The 19,341-nt window shown below is 30.8% G+C and overlaps 1 protein-coding gene across 1 annotated transcript; it reads right to left on the bottom strand.

The window, feature by feature from the left end:
• Window positions 1–2: 2 nt before the first annotated feature.
• Window positions 3–17,511, bottom strand: LOC111031290. Its single transcript, XM_022311169.1, has 6 exons — window positions 17,210–17,511; window positions 3,748–3,872; window positions 2,435–2,659; window positions 1,664–1,799; window positions 753–885; window positions 3–401 (listed from the first exon to the last, which is right to left on the bottom strand). Exons 1-6 carry the CDS (start codon window positions 17,492–17,494, stop codon window positions 316–318), a joined length of 990 nt encoding a protein of 329 aa, XP_022166861.1. The 5' UTR covers window positions 17,495–17,511; the 3' UTR covers window positions 3–315.
• Window positions 17,512–19,341: the final 1,830 nt, after the last annotated feature.

Raw genomic sequence — 19,341 nt, 5'->3', positions numbered from 1 at the left:
TACCTTTCTAAATTAACACTCAATGTTTCAATTGTTATGATATTATGTTTTCTAGATGTATTGCAATCACAGGGTAAATATCCATTATTAAAATATTATGCTTTTGATTAGATATAACAATTTAGTTTTGATAAATCAAATGTTTACAGTAGAATATCTATAATTAAAAAAAAAAAATAATAAAATTGTCTTGAATTTCTTATATATGGCTGGTGTATGTTGATTTAAAATAATAAAAAAAAGCCATTGAAATTCTAGTGTTAATGATTTCTAATACTTAAGTACCTACAATATTCTTTGTGTATGTCTTGCATCTCAATCATATTCGCCACCCACAGTTATGCTAATATCTTGACCGATGGTTTGTGTTTCATGGTACCAAATATTTGTGTCCAGTACAACTATAGAAAATATTGAACAATTATTATAATTATTATTTTAAAATTACTTTATAATTATATAATTTTGCATACAATATTTACAATTTTTCAACGTTACCTTAAATATTCTATAAATTCTATTACCTTAGTCTAAATATCTCAAGTCTTATTTGTATGTCAAATGACAATAATAAATAATATTAAAGGGGGGGGGGGGGGGGAGTCTGAAGATTTTAATGTAGAGATGACAATTTGTAGTGTAATATCTTCAGGTATTTTGTGGGGAGGGGATGCTATACAATGGTTGAGCCCCCGCTTACCCGCTATTTGCATCTGAATCGGTAGATATACTTTTACAATATAGGTACTCACTCGTTGAACCAGGTTCCATGAACACTTCGAACATTCGTTTGCATTTGAAAAAACATTCGGCCGGCGTGCGCAACGTCCATTTTTTGTATCCTCTTATTTGCGTCTGCCACGACGGAAATGCCACTTTGTCGATCTGTGGGAAATGTGCTTTGCGATTTATAAAAAGATAAAAAATTGTTAAATTTTAGATTTTCGGACTGAGTGATTAATTGTTTTTTTTGTCGATATATTTTAGAGCAGTTGCTTTAATTTTCAACTGACACCAACTGATTTTCTGATAGGAATAAGAATCTAGTTGGTACTTTGGAAGAAGGAGATTAATTGAAATAAATGTTAATTGTGTACCTATACACATATTGTACTGCACGGCGGCTTTCGTGTTTCGAACTATACCTGAAATCTGACCTTTTTGTCTATATATATTAATAAATAATTTTTCACCCAACTTTCACATTTTTTTCCTCCAAAAGAAACTTCGTCTGACAATAACAAATACAAGAAAAAAAGAATAGCCAAATCGGTCTAGCCGCTCATATTTGATGCTGTGATCAAGGGAAACAGGGATGAAAATAGAAAAAAATATTTAGGTATTTATCTAATTTATTTATCATATTTATCTGTAAACTGCAGTAAATTCAGTATCGTGTAATATAAAATTATAAACAATTTTAAATTAAGAATTAAGTGTGTAATATATTGTAATTGTATTTATTTTGTAAAAATATTGTCGCCCCCTAATAGATCTTTGCTTTGAATCCATGCCTGCACTTAGGAGGTATCATATACCAATTTCCAATTGCCAATATATATTATAAATGGTAACTTACCTAGTAACTAATAATGGTAAAAGTGTCCAACTATCGTACATTGATAATTATATAAATATATTACATACATAGGTAGGTACTTACGTGCATCGGTGCTCCGTGTCCAGGTGTGCCCATAAAAATCCAAAGGGTTTGCTTCCTGTCTGACAGCTTTGGTAAGAAACTAGGTAGAGTTATGTGTTCCTTCAGACGATTTATCGATTTACGTTCACAATTGCTCCTGAAATCATATCAAAAATTTTTGGTTTATATTACACCTATTATCTACTTTATATAATATAAAAAACATGTTATATTAATATGATCTATAGGTATCTGTACCAGCTATAACTGTGCTATTTGAGAAGGTTCTCAGCCACGAATCGGAAGAGCTGTACAATTTTAGGGTGGTGGCTGTTATAAGTTTTATTGTCAAAACTTTCATTTGAATAAACAAAGAAATTTACATAATCGGACCCCTAGTTTTAACATTTTTGTCCTCCTTATCATAAATAGGTTCTACTGTTTTGCAATAAACTATAATAATACGTAATACTTAATATAAAATATAACATTTTAGAAAAATCAAACATATTATTTTCATAAAAGAAAAATCGAAAACTTTTGATTGACGGCATTTTATTTTAATTTGATACTAAAATATTATGTATTATTTTTATTTTTGTTATTTTAATTAAATATCTTATGTAGGTACTACCATAAGCGCAACTATAGGAGAGGGCTGGGGGGCTTAGCCTGACTTTTTGTGTAATATCAGGTGAAAGCTACAGCCCCCCCCCCCCCCCAAAAAATTTTTTTTAGCCATAGTTGCGCCATTATACACTACCTATAGGTCTATACTACTATCCGACTTACCATCCGATGTACCACGGTGCATATCCAGGCGCCATCGCTGACCGTTGGTCGTCCATATCCAGAGCTTCCTCGAGCGTGTTAAATTCTGTTTTGTACGGGAAAAACTGGCATGGCGTTAAAAGTTTGGAATCGGACAAGTTTTTGAAAAGTCTAAACCCAAAATCGGCAGACCTCTCGGCATTGGAATCGTCAACAACCACTACTGGTCGTCCTGTGTACGCGTAGCTATGAAAAAACAAAAAACATTAAAATCGTTAAAAACCCGTGGTGGGTATGATCTCGGGTAGGCATCACCTCGGCACATCCGCAGTCTACCGAGTAAAAAAAACGTTTCAGGGTCAAAATTTACTCATTTATCAAATATAACATTTTCAATATTTCTAGGTATTATGCAGACATAATATAGACCTAGTTGATAATATTTTTTCCTCTGCTATGATCGATAATCCATTGTAAAAAAAAAAAAAAACAATAAACCAGTTTTTAATTGACATGTAGCATTGTAGCTATAGAAAATAGAGACTATAAATACACATGCGCTAATGCACGTATCTTCCAAACGATTTCAATATTTCAAATAAATATACGCTTAATATAATAATTGTACCTAATACTTAATAGTTAAAATAGGTAACGTTAAATTATTAACACAAACTATTTGCATCATCAATTAGATTATTACATTTTAGTAAGGTACGTAGGTAGTAAAAACTTAATTAAGGGCCGAGAGCTACTGTGGCTTTATTTAAAACCAGCTATGTTCGACAATTATAGGTAGGCTAATCATTGCCTACGGGCTATGGTTTAATTAATGATTAAAAATCTGGTAATTAACTAGTAAGTCTCTCTATAGCTGCTGCTGTACGAAAAACAATTACAATTGGAAACAGTGTGTTTATTTGCTGCATCTATTTCTAAAGGAATTTTATTCATTCATAATTCATACTATCGATGATTTATTTTTCTATTATTAATGCTGTGGGTTTTGTGTAGCTCAGAAATAACTAATACCTACTTGAAAAACCTCACTATGTACGTACCTACCGGTATATTTCTCACGATTTATATACAACATGTCATTCTATAAAATGTATAACGTTTATAGCTTAAAATTAACTACATCAAGTGATTTTAGTTATGTAGGTAAATATTAAACATTACCAAGTGTTAAATATTACTGCGTGTAACAATAAGATACATATACTGACGATATACTTAATGATTTATTTAAGCGATAGTGGAATGTTTCATGTTTCTACGAATAATATTTTTCTATTTCAACAAAATAAGTGATTGAACACAATTTAACTTACTGCTTTTCAAAATGTTCGGATGATAAATTGAATACTTTCTCAATGGCATCTAATCCTTGGCAGTAGGAACAATCGATTGGCGGCCGTAGTATATCCTCAAAAAAGTCCGGTAATGCCAATGCACACTATGGTCAAAATATCAGATCATACTCCATTTTTTGATTATCAATAAATACCTGTTAGATTCAAATTATTATGGTATACCCCTTAATTTATATAATGTTGGTACCTAAGTATAATAATAACAAATTATTATTTAAAATAAATACTTTTCTGCGGAAATAATAAAACGTGATAAATGTCTAACTCAACGCATAACAAAACATCAAACATTAACAATATTTTTGCAATTTTTACCAAAACAAGTAAAATTCCGTTTAATTTTATATTTATAATTTTGGAAAACTCTAAAGCACAATTATTATTTATTATTGCTGTGAAAAATATTTTTTTTACTTTTTTCTTTTATTGTATCATTGTATCATTGGTATTTTTACATTTGAACATTTTTGTTGAAATCGGACGATTCGCGGAGAGAAGACTTCGACATGAGTACAGATTATAGGTGGGTGATTTAACTTTATGATTTATTTTTGAGAACCACATATTAGGTACTATTATTATACACGTGAAAGTAACATAATTTATAGAATTGTCTAATTAATATTAGAATTTATAAATATGTATGAACTATTTTAAACAGAAAATAGAAAATACATTACATTTCAAATAGGTACCTGCAAATCTCCCGATGGAGCAAATAATTAAAACACTACTTCCACTTCCACTAGTGAAAGAAAAATAACTTAGTGTTTCTGATTTCATGGTTTTACCCAAATATTCTTCACTAGACTTTTAAGATATGAGTTAATTTTATTTGCCATACAATTTAAGTTTATAACACACAGCTATTCAAATCTTAATCAGTCAATAATTATCTGATTGTATGCACTATATTTGTTATGCCATAAATAATTGATAAACCCGAAACTCCTAAATAATTGTACTGTATTTCATTTTTTAGAGAGTAATTTAATAACAATATAATAATATGTAAAATCTTTATAATTAACTTCGAGTTATCGCGACTCGACTGCTGTGCTAATAAATTTGTTTTGTTCTATTATATAATTATGTTTTTCAAATATTATTGCAGTGTAAACAAATAATTCGCTATACGTAGCTGTGAATTAAAATATATTTTAAATGCTTTTGACAGATTTATCTAATTATCTATATGGCAGCTTTAATATTTTTTCATAATCTGAGAACATAATTTACTGTTATTATACCAGAGCAAGACAAGTGAGTTGTTGTATTTTTCTTTTTTTATTGTTGTATAGGTATAGGTACAAATGTAGTAAATTTATTACCAAACTAGTAATTGTTGAAATTTTTGAGTTTTATAAAAAAAACTTAAGGTATTTATAGTGAAATATTAAAAAAAAATAGTAAATAGTAAAGAAATAGTAAAGAACGATTTGGGTTTTTCAATGTTATATACTTCTGGTTAAACGTTCAATTTACAATTATTTTATACAGAACCAGGGTGGCTGAATACGAAATACACTCACTACATAATATTACACGAATATATTATGACATAAAACTGGATAAAATATTTAATATAATAATATTTATAAATTATTATGATAACTGCGGGTACCTATTAAGACTTTTGAGTAGTTTCCAGGCCGACAATATATAATATGTATACCAACAATCTGATGGCCTCGCTCGCGGCTTATGACACTTTCTTCTGCTACAGTGATTTTAATGAAACCCTCAAAACATAATTTACTGTGCTATAATACCAACAACAATACCAATCACCGCTGAAGTGGTTTTTATCACGTGCACTGCCTGACTGAGCAGACGATAAACAAGGGTGTAGACGGTTAATGGCCATGACAGAAGTGTACGGTGTATACAAATTGTATAAGTTGCATTACAAAACGTTACTTAATGGAGTACCTACCCATATACATAGTAGGCGGGTACACGATGCACACCAATACACACTGATTTGACAGTGGTTTTTGAAAAAATATTATACACTTTTAAAGTTCATCCCAGTATCCCACTCGAGAGCGAAGCCTCGGATATCAAACGAATAGCGCAATGCCCGTTACAAATGCTCATAATATTGTTATAGTACGAAATGTGTTACCAATGTGTAAACAACTTAATAAAATAAAATATGATCAAAAATCGGACTGCTCATACGTGAGTTCCCAATTCCCAGACACAGTTTATTACTATCCAGTGTATAATTATGTACATATTGTAATAGTAGTTATTTGTATCATAACTTCAAGACAAATAAAAATTATTAATACAAAATAATAGTTTATAGATTTTAAAGTTGAGAGTAGGTATCGCAGTAAGTATCTATATAATCATAGGCGGAAATTGAGTCTGTTGAATTTTTAGTGAGTGAGGAGTCTAACCGATAAAAAAATGTTGTAGATTCTTTTGAGAAGAGAAAAAACTTTGTTACGGTTTCATAATAGATTATATTATATTACAAAATTCTTTATTTTTTTGTTCGTTTTATATTTTGATATGTATTAAAAATCGAGAAATTTTACAAACTATTTTGTACGTTACTTTTAATTTATGCGTCGAGGATCCTTTTAAGTTGTTGATATCGGAATTTATAACATAAGCGTAAATCGACATTAAATTTTTGTGAGCGTAATAATCCGAATTTTGGCAAACGAAAAATAACAATGTTGTAAAATGATATGAGTTAATTTATTGTAATTCGAAATATTACATCATCGAGACTTGCAACTTATCACCATTTTTTATGCTATCATTTTCTGTAATACGAAATAAATTTCTAAAATAAATTCAGATTAATTTTGAGTTATTCAAAGGTATTTTATTTTCAAATTTACTTATTTTTTTCCTGGCTTTGCAAATGTGAATATAGGTATGAGGTCATGAGGTGTAATATTTCTTTAAAGTTTTGTTTACAAAAATTTAAAAATATGGAAAAGTTATATGTGCACATATATAGTTTTATTTGATTAACTAGCGTTTGATGTTCAAATTATCAGTCTCCTTGGCTAAGTATGATTTTTCCATGTAACTTAACAATATAGGTATTTTATGTTATGATATGTATTATGTTTTGTCATGGTATGTCATTTAATTATTTGAACTCAATACTTTTATATTATATTAGAACTTCTATACAGCATGATCGATCTCTCGAATTTTTTTATAGCTAATTAGTAATTATTAAAATAATCGCAGGAAAATTACATTAATTTCACAATCGTTTCTTGAATAATTAAGATTTTTTCAATACTTACAAGTTACAATTTATTTGTTTATTCTTGTTTTTTACAAGGGAGACTTGCATGACCTCTTTAAACGGAGCTAAGCTCGCTATCAGCTTCCGATTTAGGGTATATATAAAATACACATAAATTAGTTTTCAAATCTCAATATTCAATAATTTTGAACGTTATTTTTAACAAGCAATAAGTTCTAAAACTGTCTCGTGCACTACCCACTCACCAACGTGATGACAATTATTGAAAAATTGTTCAAGTATAACAATAATTGTTTACAAGGATTCCTAGTAGCTAGACAATCATACTCACAACCGTTAAACAACTTATAACTCGTTCTCGTAGGGGTAGGGTTAAGCTTTGTTCGACAAATTAGAAAAATTAATCTAAATATTATTATTATTATTTACGGAGACCGCGCAATGATTACTATAGTAAAAATTAGGTCAGTAACGTGTGAAATGACCGTCTGCTGGTCATACAGTTTAATCGGTTTAATTGTAATTACGAGTGTGGCCAGCTGTAGTTCAATTATTATAGTATTAATGGTAAAAACTTTCGAAGGTACTCATATCATTTTGTCGAACGGAGAAATAAAATATTGCTATGATAGTAATATAAGAAAATATTCATGGACGGGTGGTCAGACTTAACCTGAGCGTTATAATGTCTGTTTTTATTTTTTTTTATAAACATATCTATATAGGTTGGTACCTACGCAGTATGCACTTCAAATTGTCGAATGAACTAAACTACAATGATATTATAAAAGAAAATGTTTAACCGTAGACAAACGATATAAACAATGGACATGATTGCAGTTTAATAAACGTTAAAATAAATAATAATTATGTTCATACCGAACAATCAACAATAGCCGCGTGTTTGAATAAAACTGATGTTTCATAAAGTGCATTATTCTACATTATAACATGTTTTGTGTCAAACTAAGGGAAAGATTTTTCATCTGAATAGGTGTGGTCTACACAATTTGAGAATGCTAAAACTATTTCTCGTTCGAAGTTCAATTATTTATAAACACGTATAATTTTTAATTATATCATCTACATAATAGTAAATATATTTATAGACAGCGGGTACCTATACTATTATCCGCAAAACACACACACACAAATTGTTTCTACGTTTTTTTTTTCCATTTCTACGTTCATTTTTTCATGTCACATTTCTACAATTTGTTCTCTTTATCATTTTGAAGTTTCTTACTTTTTTTAACGACAGCAAATATTTTAATTTCATATTCGTGTGTTTATGATATTTTTTAAAGTACTTTGATACAACTAAATAGAAAAAAAGTGTTAAGCGGAAACATAAGCCACGCGGAATCAACCAAATAAAATAATAAAAAAAAAAATAAAAAAATTTAAAAATAATGCTTTTTATGATGAATATGTCAAGAATGAAGAAAACATATCACAGTGCAATTCATAGTTCATACCTTATTAATACCGTATGCACGCATTAGTAATTTAAAATTTGATTTTATTAACCGATTTATTCCACAAAGCGTATTTTTTGAATTAATTATTCTTAGAAATTTAATCATAACAAAAAAAATTACAAGTGTTATTGGAAAAAATTAATAAAGAAATTATTACAATTAAATAAAAAAAACTATCCATCGTTTGTTGACTGCATTTGACCGCCGAGCAATTGAATTTGAATCCAAAATAACACGATTAGGGACATTATGCTATAATTATACATTTTTAATCAGCTCAGATTTTAAATATTTTAATCTATATAGAATGCATCAAAGTTAAAATAAATTTGATGGAACCTATACTCTGTGGTTTTGATGAAGATTGAAAGGTCAAGATTACAAACATGACACGAGTTGGTTTAGGTGTTTAATTTTTATTTCAATAAAAAACTGTTGATTTTATTGCCTGCAGGAACTCACTGTAATTATTATCCGTCGTTATATTGTTCTTGTAAGTAGTAACATATCGTTACTATAATCATAATCATTCGTGTCTCGTAAAAATATGATGCATTTGTTTTTCCTCTCAAATAAATCTCTTGGTTGGATTCGAATCAACGATACCTAATCTTAGATTCTAAAGATTATGACTCCAATGCGTGTGTGTTTCTCGAATGTTGAGATTTAATGCTCTGTTAGGTACGGATCCGCTTTTTAATGTTTCTCCGTGTAACCAAAATTGCGAAGAATATGCAGTCGTTGATTATTTCATGGTTTATTATTTTATAGAGCGAGCGCATTTAAACTATTTCTTTTAACTAAATTGCATACACAGATTGTGTGAATACATTTTTGCGTAACAAGCTATGTATGACTAACACGACTTCGTATTATTGTCAGCCAGGCACCTATACTTAGGGAAGAAACCTATGTATTTGAGTAGGCTGTATGACTTAAATTTTCTTAGCGTGTTCAAATTGTGTGTGTATAGCACTGGAAAGCGGTTAGAGCAACCAGTTATGCTATTCACTGTGTAGAATTTCGAGCGAACTGTCCCCTCCCAAAATGTATTATCTACCACTTGAAACTTTTGATGATTAGAATATGTTATAGGTACCTGTTCCTTTGCAGGCACTATTAATATATGATACTGTAAATCAACCAAACATTATTATTGAACACATTTTTTAGCCGTACTGAATTTTTTTTTTTATAAATTGATATGCTCAACTAGACAGCGAGTATACCGCACGCATACCTATTACACAGGTAGTTGATAATGTTTCTAAATAATGAAATGGGACTATAGTATCGAATTAATACGTTTATATGATGACGATTATATAGTTTTAAATTAAATTTTATGTGATATTTTTTATTTGTCCAATGACCTTTCCACATACGAAGATAAATTAATCTATGAAATATGAATCTTAAACCATTTTAAAGGCAACATGTACACCTAAACGTAGTAATTATAAATAGTTACTAGGAGTAGTTATCAGTTATTGCTAACTAAACTGATAATCAACGCAATTATTCAGCTATTATATTATTATAATCATACGAAATAAATAAATACATTTAACCATTAATATTACATACACATTGGTACATTTTACATCATTGTAGAAATAGGTATTGCTTATATTTCTAATAATTATCATAATTCATAATAACTTCATAGTAGGTCAGTAAACAGCTTATAATATAAAATAAAATGTTTTTAACTTAATAGTTTAATAAAAAAAATAATAAAAGAGTGTTTATTTGTTTTTAATGTAGTATATGTGACATTGATAATAAATACTACTATGATAATATGCTGATCTAATTGTTTCAATTAATATATTATTACATTTATAATTTACTACACGAACAAATCGTACGTGCACATCTAGAATAATAACTTATATAATTTTTATTATGTACTTATTCAATTTTCAAGCTCTTTGACCAAGAGAACATTTTTTATATTGATATTTATCGAAAAAACCTAAAAAAGTGAAAATACTGGAATGCAGCTTTGCCCTATACAATTGTGTAAGATTAAAACAAGTACTGGGAATATAAGTTGTTTCCAATATCCAAAAGGCGATCATCTAGCATTATGGATAAAAAAAACTGTGACTAGATCGAGCTGAAGAACTGTCAATGATATAGTTATAAAGTGTGTGGCGATCACTACAGCTTTTTTTACCTCATTAACAAATAACCGATTATAGTTTGCAATGTTATTTTAACAATAATATATTGTAGTGATTGCTGTGCGGGACACGACGATCGGTACCAAAATAATGATTTAAATAATCACGTCTGATGCAATCTCGCAGAGATGCGTCTGAGAAAGATAGGCAATAAATAAATTGAACATTTTACTCTTTGCTTTAACATAAAATAAAATATTATTTTATACTTATATAATTCACAGGTATAATTTAAATATCAAAATAATAAAGCGCACAGTCGTAGCTCACTAGATCTTCGACTGGGGCTGATTATCTCCTAAGTAGGTAATGCTAGGTGCTCTATCCGTATTTATAAATGGGTTCTAACAATGGCGTACAGTGGCGTGATATACTATATTTTAATATTATTTCTAGTTCCTGCCGAATCGAATTATCATGTGAATAGGTAAAAAAAATATTGTTGTTTTCACCTTTGCTCCAGAGGCTTCCTGTTATTTAGGCCTCGCACGTACGCCGTGCGTTTACTTTTAATATCTTCATGACGTATATCATAAATTATACTAAAATATGTGTAATTTATTGCCTATGGTGTATGTTAAAGTTCATAAAATAACTATCCTAGGTTTTGGTTTTACTACAAATATTTAGCGGTAAGTAAATTATAAAATTGTACAAATATGTTTAAAAATAATCAAAATGATTTCAAAAACTAATTTTGATCCTAATAAACTAATTCATAGTTTAATTAAATAATATAATTTTTAGACGAAATATTGTTTGAAAGATCAAAATCGCATAAACTACAGTCAAAAACGCAAGCAGATGTACATCAAATTCTGATACTTCAAATGAATCTCGTAGCTCAACCTCAACTACTGATGCTTCAAACCAAACACCTGGATACCCATCGGCAAATACACCGAATCCTCTCTCTCCCGGAGCTTTGGAAAACAGCTTTCAATTTTCAATTTTGACTTTTAAATACAACAGCCAGATTTGCTTTCTCTCCAGAAAAGTTACTAAAGTTGATAATCGAAGCATTATATTGACTACTCGTATGTGAGCAGATAAAAAAAAAACACATCAATTGATAATAAATACATTCATCACTCAGCTCAGAGTCTAAATTGTTCATAATTTTTACTAATTACGACTGCTATCTTAACTTTAAAAACTAGTCAAATACTCAAAATATTCAAAACAATAGACATGAAGCTATGCAATTTTATAGAAGTTAGTATTATGTAAACCACATTTAGTTTAGCTATAAGTTTTGCATTTTAGTTGAAAAAAATACTTTTAAGTCTCTAGCTCTAATAATATTATTTGCTAACATTACACCTACCAATTAAATGTTCGGTATTAGTGACCTAAATTCGCGGAAATCGCTAACCTGTAAGTCCAAGTATATCTGTGTTGGTCATATTTTTTTCGTTAATATTTCTGAATATAACGGTACTTATACTTTGTTAAGTTTAGTTAAACCAAATGAACTACATAACTACATTAGATTTAAACCGATATTATATTATCCGCGGGTATCTCTCAAGTGTCAGCAGGGCAGCTATAAACAATAAGGCCACGGTAAAGGAGAAGAAAAATAATGTAACGATACGTCATGACGTGTGTGTTGTATGAAAGTCAGGACATATCTATTAACACGGCGGCACTATATAGTTGCAGTGTGTTGTATGACTATATGATAAACGGTGGGAAAATAACTGAAACTGATTACAGACGCCGCAACAATAACGCTGCAGTTGACATATATATTTTATATGTATATTCATATTAAAAACGATGTCCGCACGGGGGCCATTATTATTTTGGCCGGTTCGCACAGCGAACACACCGCACGTAAAAATAAAACAGTCGATCGATTGCGATGACCGGAGGAATAGTTTTTCCATCGTTTACTTCGGATATGGATTTTATGGTTTCCTAACTATTTATTTTATGACTATTGAAACAGAAATAAACGATAACTATAATAAATGTAGGTAGGTACAATCAAGGACATCCGCAGAAATTTGTCGATAGTGGGACAGTGAAAATATTTGATTTTAATACAGAATTAGTGCCCCAACTATGTTAACTGCATTCACGTCGGTATATTATAATATTATATACCTAGCCACCTAGATGAGCATACATTTTGTTTTCTGCAACTGCGTTTCAGAAGAATCGTAATATTTAGATATAAATAATACATTAAAATGTATGTTTCTTAATGAAGTCATAAATCATTTTACTCCGTTAGTCGTTTATTTCGATTGCGATTAATTTCTTCGATTTTCCATACTTTTTTAGTTTAGACTTTTTATTTGATACAGCTGCAAGTAGCTTCAGGTAGATGACCGTTGAACAAACTCATCTGTAGATGATGTATGCTGGTGGTTGGCTGTAGCCTAAGCTGGAAAAGTTTGACGCAGGGGCAAATCCACATTTGCAGACGTCGTCGACTACATAATTATAATGCATTTTTGTCAATCAATATAACACTATATTTGATTGGAATCTTAAAATTAATTTTACACAAAAATTAAGAACTACCTATTGTCACCACCAATTTCACATTTCAAAAGTACTCATAGATTGGAAGTTTAGACAGGAAAGGAAAACAAAGTTCTCACTCATTCGCAATTGATATTTGGAATCGGTCTGATCGGTTGAAAGATGATCTCCTATGAACCAACAACAATGTTCAAGGTTGGCATAACGGATTATCTGCTCTTTTAACGTCTCCACACCCTATACCTTATCGTTATATGGACATATATCAATTGTTTAAAAAAATAATAAATGATTAATAAAGTTGTTATCGAACAACTCATTGCTGGAGATGATGTACACCACCAAAAAAATAGAAACATAAAGATACACAAAAAAAAAATGTTACATGCACTCAAGAAAATATTACGAAAACCGACCACTCGATGAATACTTACAAGAAATAGCTTAAAATTTTAACTTAAATAATTGATTTACATTAAAATATAATTCGTATTGCTTCACGTACACATAATGTGTATCTGGCAATAATATTTTTAACACGATTCTAATTTGGTTGGTACATATTTTATCGATAGGGTATTTTTTAATAAAACTTAATATTTAATTAATTTAGTATAATTTTATAAACATGAGGTGTGCTGACATGTCTTGAAAGTAAATAATGTCGTATGCACTGTATATTATCGTTCGCTGAAATGTCAGCGCTGAATATTGTTGTTGTGCGTTAAAATTTCTGGGCTAAATTCTCGGAGATCTGGCTATTTTATGATATTATAGTATTTATATAAGTTATGTCTTATGTGTAATATTTAAAAATTTGATCCACTTACAGTGTTATATTATGGTAACCACTAATAAAACATATTACTTACTGTAGTTCTTATAATTGATTATGATAACAAATAAACATTATTTTAAATTATGCAGAAATTATTTCAAGGCCTCATTCATAATAAAATCATCAAAGTTTACTGTTCTAAGAATTATTATTCTTGAAATGTTTGAAAAGAAGATGTACATAATTGTGGGAAATTCTCTCCAGGAAATGGAAAATCGAGCATTATGTGACATTGATTTTTTTTTAATGGACATCGATGACGCTGATTTCCTGAACCAATACATTGCCACCATAGTCTTAAAGAAATTGTAGGTAATAGTGTAGTACATAGGAATAGAATATATTATTGTACCGATTCCGTATCAAAGCAACGATTTCGGCTTAAATCACTGTTCGTCACAGCTGTATTTGTCAGACTTCTTTTTGTTTCTGTTCAATACGGGATTTGCTAAACCAATACGAACAAAATATTTGGTAAGTTATTAAGAGTTAAGAGTTTTACTTTCAGGTAATTTTTTTTCCCAACAAAAACAGCGAAATGTCACAATGCTATATCGATGGACGATATAATATATTATTTGCGTAACGTTTTTAACGGAACTTTGAATGCCAATAGTATTAACACTCCCAAATGTTAAATAAACGGTTATGAACATATTTGTATAAATAATTGCCTATGTACCTAATGGCTAATGCCCGTCGACGGCACTTGTAAAAAATATGGCTGTTCTCGAGTAGAATAATATTAAAGCAAACTATAAACTGAAATCTATATTGTTTTAGAAATAATGACGTTTTATAGTATTTTACATAAATAATAATACCTATGTAAAAATAACGTTTTGTAAAATTGATTTAAAAAAATTAATAATAAAAACGAAGCAAAACCACCGGAACTCAATATATTCCAACATCAAGCTGGTTCAGATTACTCGACTACGGGGAAGATAAAATAGTCATAAATAGATCCAGAATAGGACATTAATTGCATATTACCCTATCATACTTTTGATTGGCAAGGAACCCTGACTATTGCGTGACACGTGCAGATTAACCTCTTACAATTGAACAAATAATTATTCACTATTCCGATGCCCAAAATACTAAGCCATATCTCAATCTCTTCAACAATCCACGAACATCAGAAGAAGCTTCACACAAACAGAAAACTGAGGATGTATTTAATTTTTTTAAACATATAGACGTTGACAAAAATAAAAAAATTATAATTTAAACCGATAAAAATGTGTTTATTTAACACTGTAGCTATACCTATGTCATCGAAGCCAGTACCTTTACAAGAATAATGAAAAAAAGAAATTGTTTTCTTTACAATAATATAACGGGTACTCTGTTGTACGTCGAATGTCGAACAAAGGACTGTAGGTAGCCTATGTAATTTATCATAAGCTATATTATAATATATGTCTACAATTAATTACACCCGTGTCGATATACCGCGGTAAATGTACTTTAGCGATTTTCTATAATATTAGGTACCTAGCTAATTATATATCCATTTGGTGTAAATTATATCCCCGTTGATAAGTATAGTAGTGCTGTATTATAATATACTGCAGAAATCAACACAGCGGAAATATTTAGAACAAAATTAAATGATATATGGCTGGTATAAAATTGTATGCATGCCAGCACAATATTATATAGGTACTATATGCACACTGCAGCTGTGTAGCTATATAAACAAATGTATAATAGGCATCGGCAGAGGCATCATAGGTGACGGATCTTTTTCGGTATTTTTATGGGCAGTGGGCATAGTTCCTATTGCTGATTTCTCCCAAAAATAGGTTGTAATAAAAACAAAACTAGTAAAAATGAAAATAAAAGAGGAGATATCATTCCGGGCTATTCGCAAAAACACGGGTTTCGTGCACGGTCCGGCGGTCCTCATACCGGCATGACCTACGAGTATCATCATAATAATATAATATATAATGGCAAGTGCAAGGTAGGTAAAACACAATTTTTTACAGCGAAAGAAAAAAAAACTATGTGGTACACGACGTTAGATGTAAGGTCTACACATTGTGTTATATGCCTATAGGTGCATCCGTTTTGAATAATGCATGAATGAGATCTGAAGAGTGCCTACACGCACACCCGTGTACAGTGTACACATGCATGCCTGTACTGCGGAGCGTTACAACTTACAACTTGTTTTTACGCCGTACGTACGAATATAATAATTCCTGGCTGACCCGATGTGCTGCAGGTTTGTTATAAATTATTACGATCGTGGCGTAGCACGCTGCTGTTAGCTGTTGGGTGAGCTTTTCTTTCAACGGAAAAAAAAAAACTAAAGAGACGTTTTGTGCATTGATGTAATATTGCGCTCATATGCCACGGCGGTTTCCGTTGTTATAGAGAACAATAATTATTCTCTCCCAAAACTAGTTAAACGATTAAATAATTAGTTTATACGATTGTATTTCTACACAGTCATTGTAATACCATACTGCACAACCATGTTTCAATTCGATACGACGATTAGAGCAATAACTATAGATTTTTTAGTCGGTATACCTATATATATTCATTAAGTTTGATTCATTGTATTTATTGAAAAATATTTTTCGTTCAACAAATAACAATTAAAAATAATAATCTATTATATGTCGCAGTCTTAGAATATTGTAAAAATTATTGAATGAACCTATGGTGTAGGTATATTTATTTTTTGTTTACCTACATAATTTTGTAAGAATAAATTACCAAAGATAAATGTTGACCCCCCCAAGGTGCTGTGAGAATATATATGGTCATGAAACTTATCATATTTTACCACTGATCTTGGGAATTGACGTAAATATAATTAATTAAGAGGATGACAGCGCACTATTTCATTAAAACGCAATCGCGACGTGCAACTAACGAAGAAAAAGTGCACGAATAAAGCGTTTGGGTTAAAGCCGGTTTTTTGCATCTCATCACCGAATTATTTTGTAGCCATTCACACCTTGTATCAACAATACTTTATTTCTATATCGGTTTCAATATTCCTGTATAATATTTGTGATTTTAATTTTCATCTTCTGTGGTTTTTCCGATACCGAAGTATTTTCGGGGAATTAATTTTTCTCAGCTCCTCGGAAAACTTCTGTCTCTAATATCTGCTTATCACTATTACACACTGATCGGTAGCACTTACCTGTTGATCGGCGGCCGACTCAAACAGCGTCGACAGCCAGTGTTGACAAACGGCGGCCGCGTGTTGCAGGTCGACAGCGGCCACGGAACAGGCCACGGCCACCACGGACAGGACGGCCACCGCTGTACGCGACAGTCCACCTGGTGACGACTCAGCCGCCGCCGCCGCCGTCCGCCGACGACAACTCGAGGTTGACTTCTTCCTGTCCGCGTTGTCCGGCATCCGGTCCGCAGCCACTTCGGCGTCTCGTTTACACGACTTCGAGCCGACAGCCGTTTCCTTCATCGCTCGTTTCCGGCCGGTGGCTAGACGACGATTGCTGTGGCCACGGGCGCGACAGACATCCCTTGTCGGTGTCGTCAACCCGCCGCCGAGTTGTCCCGATCGTGGACGACGCCGACCGATGAGCACGACTTAAATCCCGACCGTTAGGCGATAACACATAAGCACAACCCTACTGTGGGGTTGGGTGAGATGTCAAAAAAGAAAAAAAATCGGAAAAATGTACCTTATATAACATTTACATACTGACTATAATATATTATTATATTAAGATTTAGGGGTGAACCATTGAACTGTATAATAAACTAGCTGACACCGTGCTCTTCGCTGCCCGTAAAAAATGTCACTACTTTAATAATAACCATCACCGCATAATTACTCATTTATAGAGTTACCTAAGTTAATGCAATATCTATCTAGCCATATTACCCCACATCGTCAGAAAAACATTTTTGCAAATTATTTTTTATATTTTCTTATTAATTTTACTGGGCAGATAGTGCTACCAGTTTATTTCTATTTTATCTCTAAATATTTCGTGGACAGGATTTGGGTCCATAAGACTTTGCTTTAAACACCTCTTCGAAATACTTAATTATTTAAAAAAAACCTCATGACTATCAAACGAGTGGGTTCCAGAGAACATGACAAAATTTAAATTTTCACAATTTTTCCATTTTATATATATATATATATAACTAGATGCCTAGATTGTAATAGAAGCTTTGTAATGTTATATGTTATCATTGGCTACCATTTCAATAAATAAAAAGAGTATTATTTTTTTGTGGGCTGAAAAAAATACATTTGTGAGCTTCCTTTTAGTTACTCATGGAATTTAAATTAAGCCTTGAACCAGCTCCGCGATGTACTCTTACATTAAAATAAAATCAAGATAATCGGATGAGTAGTTTCAGAACATGCCTGACATAATTACCAGTTCAATCGGGACAAGGTGCTCAACATTTTTACTATTAAATATTATTAGGTCTTATTCATTTTATTTATCCCTTCATATTATTTTTCATTATATTGAGCGGCTCTCTTATCGCTGTCCAGCTCTGTAATATTTATTTTTATATTGATTTATTTATTTAAATTCTAACGGATATAATATTGGTATAGCCGTATAGGTATAACTTTTACTGTATAATAAGATATAAAAATAAATTGTTCAATACATTCCATTATTATACTATATGTGTATAAAAAACAATTAAATTTAACAATAAATTAAGTAATAATAATATTACTAATATAATGGGTAGGTCATAGGTATCTGCTACTTAGATTTATAAACATCATTTAACTACTACGAAAATACACTAGTTTAGTATATTTGTGTGTTAAGTTTATTAATGAGGCCTGAACTTAATCACATTACAAAGTGCACAAAAATCATAACGAATTCAAATTACAAACACCATCCATTACAGTGATAAACAGTAACATATATACTGTAAAGCAGAGCGGTATCCATCTTTTTGGAGAAGGAAATATTGATTTTTTTTTCTACGTCTACAATTCTACAGTAGTTGACGTACAGAGGTATAATTTGTGGGTACTTGCAATACATTGAACATTGCGTACCGTATGCAAGTACAGGTAGAAACAAAATCACACATGTATAATAGATGGATAAAAACCATGATGAACATGTTAAACGTAAACTCTAAATTTTCAAATATTATTGGTCTCAGGTGCAGTTTACAATCACATTTCATACAAATTGGGTCACAGTTTACATTATACCTTTTTAACCCAGTTAATAATCCAGGTGCGGTTTTCGTAAAAAAAAAAAAAACGTTCATTTCAAATGTCGTTTGGGTGCAGTTTGCGTATGCCTGCAC

This window comes from Myzus persicae, unplaced genomic scaffold, assembly GCF_001856785.1.
Source record: "Myzus persicae strain clone G006 unplaced genomic scaffold, MPER_G0061.0, whole genome shotgun sequence".
Taxonomy (NCBI): domain Eukaryota; kingdom Metazoa; phylum Arthropoda; class Insecta; order Hemiptera; family Aphididae; genus Myzus; species Myzus persicae.
The sequence above is the reverse complement of the archived record's forward strand: the minus strand, read 5'-3'. Positions and strand labels throughout refer to the sequence as shown.